At 42.6% G+C, this 6958-nt stretch overlaps 1 protein-coding gene across 1 annotated transcript; it reads right to left on the bottom strand.

Annotated features, from left to right (window-relative positions):
- Window positions 1-1664: 1664 nt before the first annotated feature.
- Window positions 1665-6554, bottom strand: LOC120316317 (dehydrogenase/reductase SDR family member 13-like). Its single transcript, XM_039361762.1, has 2 exons — window positions 6363-6554; window positions 1665-1918 (listed from the first exon to the last, which is right to left on the bottom strand). The coding sequence occupies exons 1-2, from the start codon at window positions 6496-6498 to the stop codon at window positions 1737-1739; spliced, it is 318 nt and encodes a 105-aa protein (XP_039217696.1). The 5' UTR covers window positions 6499-6554; the 3' UTR covers window positions 1665-1736.
- Window positions 6555-6958: the final 404 nt, after the last annotated feature.

Genomic DNA, 6958 nt, shown 5'->3' with positions numbered 1-6958 from the left:
GCCAAGATGTGTCTATAACGTTATGTTCTTTTCTTCGGATGCCCTTCCCTATCCCTCCACTATTGGTCTTTAGGGGCGTTAGTAACCTTACATCCCCTCCTCTTCCGATAATACCAACGTCTGCCGTATGGGGGGAGGACTTGATCTGATGTTTTCTTGTGTTTTACAATGGGGATAGGTCTCCACTAACTGTGGGTTAATATCCCTTCCCAATTGTGTATCTCTCTCCTCCTTTGTCATGTTAACAGCTCCTATCCGGGTATGGTATGCCTCAACAATCAAGTCTTTATTCCCCACCTCAGTCTTCCTTACATACGTTCCCTCCCATTGTTTGTTTATAATTATGCCTGGGAGTCGTATTTTTACCAATATTCTTGAATATATATATATATATATATATATATATATATATATATATATATATATATATATTCAGCAATTTTTGTCATTATCCAGAGAGAAAGAACACAAGATAGTCGGAATACAGGAATATCACAGATATTCTGGATGATGACAAAGATTGCTGTAAATGTGTGTGTGTGTGTGTGTGTGAATTATCTTTGTCATCATTCAGAAAGAACACAAGATAAATGGTTAGCTTCCTTAGATATCGAATTATAACATCCCATTCTGACTCTATGGCGTTATATTATGGTGATTTTATCATGGTTTTACCTTAACTTAATATTTTATCTCTTCTATTGTATTGTTCACTTATTAAATATACAGGTAGCCCGTGGCTTATGACCACAACTGAGCCCCACATTTCTGTTGCTAAGGGAGACAGCTGTTAAGTCAATTTTTATGAACTTTTTGCCACAGTTGTTAAATGAATCACCACAGTTGTTAAATTAATTACACGGTTGTTAAGTGAATCTGGCTTCCCCCCTGACTCTGTTTGTCAGAGGTCGCAAAAGATGATTGCATGACCCCAGGATGGTGCGACCATCATAAATATGAGTCACTTGCCAAGTGTCTGAATTTTAATCACCTGACCCCAGGGATGCTGCAATGGTCATAAGTGTGAAAAAGGGTCACAAGTCACTTTTTTCAGTGCCGTTGTACATGGTTTTACCCTATTTTAATATTTTATCTCATCTATTGTAGTGTCCACCTATTAAATACACAGGTAGTCCTTGACTTATAGCTACAATTGAGTCCAACATTTCTGTTGCTTAGTGAGACAGTTGTTAAGTGAATTTTGTCCTATTTTATGACCTTAATTGCCACAGTTGTTAAGTGAATCACTGTGGTTGTTAAATTGGTAACATGGTTACTAATATGCCTTCTCCATTGTTTTTGCCTGTCAGAATGTCTCAAAAGGGGATTGCACAACACTGGGACATTGCAACCGTCACACGTGTGAGTCAGTTGCCAAGCATCTTAATTTTGGTCGTGTGACCATGCTGCAATGGTCGTTAAGTGTGAAAAATGGTCATAAGTGCCTTCAAACTTTGAACAGCCACTAAATTAACTATTGTAAATCAAGGACTACCTGTATAACATCTCTCCCATTGTGACTCTATAGTGCCATATTATGGTGATTTTATCATGGTTTTTACTTTAACTTAATATTTTATATTTATTGTACTGGCCACTTATTTGATGTACACATATTTGTTCATACTTTAAACTTACATTTGCATCTGCCTGTATAGTGCATTTTATCTGCATTGCATATAAGGGATTGCATGAACTCTGTAGATGTCATATGCTAAATAAATGAATAAAATCCATCAGGAAAAGACCTGAGTGCTGAAGAACGGAGGGAAGGAGAGAACCGCACGGCAGGCGCTTACCCGTCTGATGTCACACACAGCCGATTCTCCTCTTGCTTTGTCGCGGCATGCCAGAATGACACGGGCGCCTCTCCGGGCCAGATCCACTGCTGTGGCCTTCCTGATCCCTGTATTTGCACCTGGGAAAGACCAGAGAAAGGAGGATTCACTGAGATCGCCCAGCCGTTGATGGGGACCTAGGAGCCGGGCCTGCATTTGTGTGCCTGCAGTTTTTGTGATGTCACGCAGTGAAGCACTTGTGTGGCAGTGTTTCTCAATCTTGGCAACTTTAAGACGGGTGGACTTCAACTCCCAGAATTAAAAGCATCTTAAAGTTGAGAAACCCTGGCAGAGGGTATGATTTTCACAACTCTTTCAGAGAAGTCTCATATCAACAAAAAAGAATAGTTTAAAATTATTCAGAGATAATACAAATAGACCTCGACTTACAACCATTATTTTAGTTTGAAGGTACAACAGCACTGAAATTTTTTCACAGGGTTCTAATATTTCAAACATATGAAAATTGAACACATATTTTTTCCTGTTGTGTGGTTTTTACCCAATTTTGACATACAACAATCCATGGGATGGTTGAAGTACAGTTCAACATTCCTGACTGAGATGCCTGGAGTACCTTTAGGTCTTTGCAGGGCTTTTTTTCTCATAGATTGCCCAGAACGGAGTTCTGGCACCTTTTTTGGATGGAACCTTGTAGGGTAGGCAAGGCGGGTGGATGATATGTGTGAGTTCCGGCACCTTTTTTTTTTTAATGAAAAAGCACTGGGTCTTTGAAAGGGCCACTTTGTAGTGATATGGGTGGCAAATAAGTTTAGTAGTAAAAAAATTTAAAAAATGAAAGGCATTTCAAAAAATTGGATGCAAAGCTTCTGTCAGACCAGAAGATGGCGCAGGTCTCCCAATATTTGCTCTGCAGGCTGTCACTTTACTAACACAAGTTACAAAAGGATTTGAAGGCCAAACATGCATTAATGCATGGATGAGAGGAACTAACTAATCGTCTTTTCTCACTCTGATCTGGGGACAAATAGAGTTACTTAGCAGGGCATAAACAAAGCCAATTGGAAGACTGTAAAACAGTTTTAAGTTAAAACTTACCTATTCCTGCGGACTGTGGAAATACTACAGATATTCCTCGACTTACAATAATAATAATAATAGTAAAGTTGGAAGGGACCTTGGAAGTCATCTAGTCCAACCCCCTGCTCAGGCAGGAAACCCTACACCATTTCAGACAAATGGCTGTCCGGTCTCTTCTTAAAAACTTGCAGTGTTGGAGCTTTCACAGCTTCTGGAGGCAGGTGGCTCCACTGATTAATTCTTCTCACTGTCAGGAAGTTTCTCCTTAGTTCTAGGTTGCTTCTCTCCTTGATTAGTTTCCACCCGTTGCTTCTTGTCCTGCCTTCAGGTGCTTTGGAAAATAGCTTGATTCATTTAATGACCGATGGCACAGAAAAAAGTGACTTATGACTGTTTTTCACACTTATGAACATTGCAGCCCAGTGGTCCATGATAAAAATTCAGATGCTTGGCAACTGACTCATATTTATGATGGTCGCAGTGTCCTGGGGTCACATGATCCCCTTGTGCAACCTATTGATGAGCGAAGTCAACGGGGGAAGCCAGAGTCACTTAACAACTGTGTTACTAATTTAACAGCAATGATTCACTTAACAACTGTAGCAGGAAAGGTCATAAAATGGGGCAAAACTCACTTAACAACTCTCTTGCATAGCCATGGAAATTTTGGGCTCAATTTTGGTCATAAGTTGAGGACTACCTGTAGTTCTGTTCCAATGGCTACTTGGAAGAGGGGCAAGTTCCTGGTGCTCAGTTTCAGGATCTCTCAGAAATTTGGTCCCAGTTGACCAAAAGAGAGGAAGGACTGGGTGAAATGGAAAACCCAGAAAAGGGACTGACAATACTGAAAATGGAAAAGACTCTCTATATCAGCGGTTCTCAACCTGTGGGTCGGGACCCCATTTGGGGTCGAACGACCATTTCACGGGGGTCGCCAAACAACGCCGTCTGCCATTTCCCCCCCTTTTCCTTAGCTGTGCTACTCCCTTTTATTCTATTGGCTTTTGAAAGCCAATAGAATAGACTCTCTTGAATAGAGTCTAATTCTATTGGCTTTCCAAAGCCAATAGGAATTGTCCAGGCTGTCTCTGCCCTGCTGAGCCCGCCAAAAGTCCCATTCTGCAAACGGTGCTGCAAGTTGTCTGCAGTGAAGATGAGCTGTCTAGAAGTTTCCACCCCTCCCTCCTGAGCAACTACTAAAAATGTAAGTAAGAGGGCCAGGGGTGGGAGGTGAGAGGCCGGCAGGCACAGGGAGGGTTGCTGGCACGCGTGGGGCCCGGTGGGTGCCTTACCTCCCTTGGGCTGGGTCAGCTGGTAGCCCAGCCGGTGTTCGGCCTGCGCCGTCGCTGCTGCTTGCCAGCTACGCCTCGGCCGGCGCAGGGGGCGGCACCACACATGCGCGGCGCTCCCCGGCAGGGAAAGTCCTCAACTTACAACTGGTTGGGTAGTCCTTGACTTATGACCAGTTGGGTAGTCCTCGACTTATGACCAGTTGGGGGTCGCAGCATTAAAAAGGTTGAGAACCACTGCTCTATATAAAGCAGAAGAAACCTGAGGATCAAGAAGAAGAACAGATTGAAGGGAAGATAAACATTTCAGGACAACTTTGTTGAGATGGAAAAATAGAGAGACGATTTGTTAGCCCTTCCAAAAAAATGGCGACTGGATGGCCTCTTTTATCTCAAACAATATATATAATAACAGAGGGAGATCTATTTGATGATTTAAAAGCACGGATATGGAAGGCGAGTCGGCAAAAAAAGAAAGCTAGAATAAGGCTGAAGAAAATGGGGGTTTTGACTTAATAGTGAGGACCAAAATTGAATACACTCAAATAGACAAGATGTGTACTTTGAATACTAGATTCTGTTATGAACTGAGATAAAGAAAATTTTGGTCATTTAAAACTTGGAAGTGTGAATATTAAAAGTTACATTTGAATATTGATTTATTTATAAAGGTTGAATATAAAAGTAATTAAGCTAAAAATTTATTGATAAATGTAACAAACATGTTTTTACTTAGCTGATATAATAAGAACTGTACTAGCTTACATATGAGATAGTAGACATTAAGAGAAAAAGAGAAGAAGTATTTGATGTTGAAACAAGAGAAATTTTGGTTACTAAATTCAAGATATTTGGAAATTAATAGAAAATAAGAATGTTATACTGTATTATTAATTAGATGATGTAAGATGGTGAGAAATAGAATATATTTAAATAGATAAGACGCGTATCCTGAATATTAGACTTCCTGATGAATTGTGATAAAGGGAACTTTGGTTACTTAAAACTTGGAAATTATAAATATTAAATGTTAAATTTAAATATTAATGGGAAACTAAAAATTGGGAAAAAACTAATTAGGACATTGATTGTCTATAAAGACCGAATGCTAAAATAATAGCAGGATATGTATAAGCTAAAAATATTGATAAATGTAAGAATGTTATTTTTATTTAATTGATATAATAAGAACTGTATTAGTTTAAACATGTGACAGTAAATACTAAGGAAAAAGAGAGGAAATATTTAATGTAGTAGTTTGAGACTTGGCCTAAAGATACTTGTATGTCATTGAATTATCGATTAACTCAGCCGCCCCATTGCTTTTTAAATACTTAAATGTAAAATTAGAACATCAATAAAACATTTAAAAAAAGTGCAGGGAGGGAGGGAGGGAGGGAGGGAGGGAGGGAGGAAGGAAGGAAGGAAGGAAGGAAGGAAGGAAGGAAGGAAGGAAGGAAGGAAGGAAGGAAACAGAGCTAAAACAATAACTATGTACCCGGTCTCTCTTTGCGTTTCTTTCTTGGCAAAGAATCCATTTCTTCTCTTGCCTTTTATTCTTTAAAATGACCTCGTTCTTTTTCAGGATGGGATCAATTCCATCCAACCACAATCTCAGATTTCTCTTCAACCTGTTCACTTCATATACAATATACATTTTGCGAGTTTCAGAGAGGGAAAATTGTCTAGAGTGGAAACCAGGAAACGATAAATTCTACTCCGGCTGGGTGACTCAAGCCAATCACCAATCGCCTTAGGCACGAAAGCCAGCTGGGTGACTCTGGCCGTGAGTTCTAGTCCTGCCTTAGGCATGAAAATCCTGCTATAGGTTCTCCTGCTTGAGCAGGGGGCTGGACTAGAAGACCTCCAAGGTCCCTTCCTACTCTACTCTACTCTACTCTACTCCCATCACTACCCCCTGCTTTATTCCAAAGGTGGTTTTTCTGATGGACTTTCCCGGTTTGGTCAAAGGAACCTTTGGGTCCACCTGGATGGGGGAGAACCTGGTTTATGGTTAACCTGCGACCCGCATTTCACTTTGACCTCCGAGCGGCGCTTTGATTCCGGGAGTTGGATCCTGCCTGGAGCCACTGAGGTCGGGGTGGGGGGTTTATTTAATAAGAAAGAAAAGCGACGCCCCCCAGCCTCGACGCCCCCCCGCCACGGATGGGAGCACAGCAGCCCCCGGAGCTACCTGTGATGAGAACCGTCTTGCCCCGCAGGCTGACCGCGTTCCGGCACCGCGTGGCCGCCACAAAGTGGTAGTAGAGCAGCGCGTAGAGCCCCAGCAGGAGCGCCGCACCTGCCGCCAGCATCGCCGGCGCCTCCATGGCCCACTCGCCTGCCCGGTCCCGCTACCTTTCCCCGCAGCCCGTGAGTGCTTCATTTTTACCGGGATGATCCCCGCCCTCAGCCCGCCTCCCACCTCCCACTCCTCCCTGCATGGGAAAGCCACGGCCATGGGCAGCGCTGCCAATCTCTTGCGCTCCCTTCTTCCCCTCTTGAGCTACGAAGGGACGGAGGGAGGGAGGAAAGAAAGAAAAAAAGGAAAGAGGGGAGGGAGGGAGGGAGGGAGGGAGGGAAGGAGGGAGGGGAGGAAGGAAGGAGGGAGGGATCCTCAGAGGGAGATCTAAGGAGGCATTTCCTGCTAGTGAGAACACTTAACCAGATTAAAGGCTTCCCTCCAGAAGTTGTGGGTGCTCCATCCCTGGAGATTTTTAAGGAGAGACTGGACAGCCATTTGTCTGGAATGGGAAGGAAGGAAGGAAGGAAGGAAGGAAGGAAGGAAGG

The sequence above is a fragment of the Crotalus tigris genome, unplaced genomic scaffold (assembly GCF_016545835.1).
Source record: "Crotalus tigris isolate CLP2741 ecotype Arizona unplaced genomic scaffold, ASM1654583v1 scf7180000019356.616467, whole genome shotgun sequence".
NCBI lineage: Eukaryota > Metazoa > Chordata > Lepidosauria > Squamata > Viperidae > Crotalus > Crotalus tigris.
Note: the sequence above shows the minus strand (reverse complement) of the source record. Positions and strands in the feature narration are given on the sequence as shown.

Excerpts from the sequence above, each read along its gene's own strand:
- LOC120316317 (XM_039361762.1), bottom strand. The coding sequence starts at position 6,498 with ATGGAGGCGCCGGCGATGCTGGCGGCAGGTGCGGCGCTCCTGCTGGGG. Across the intron at positions 1,919-6,362 it reads CAAGACGGTTCTCATCACAG|GTGCAAATACAGGGATCAGG; the intron begins GTAGCTCCGGGG and ends GGTCTTTCCCAG.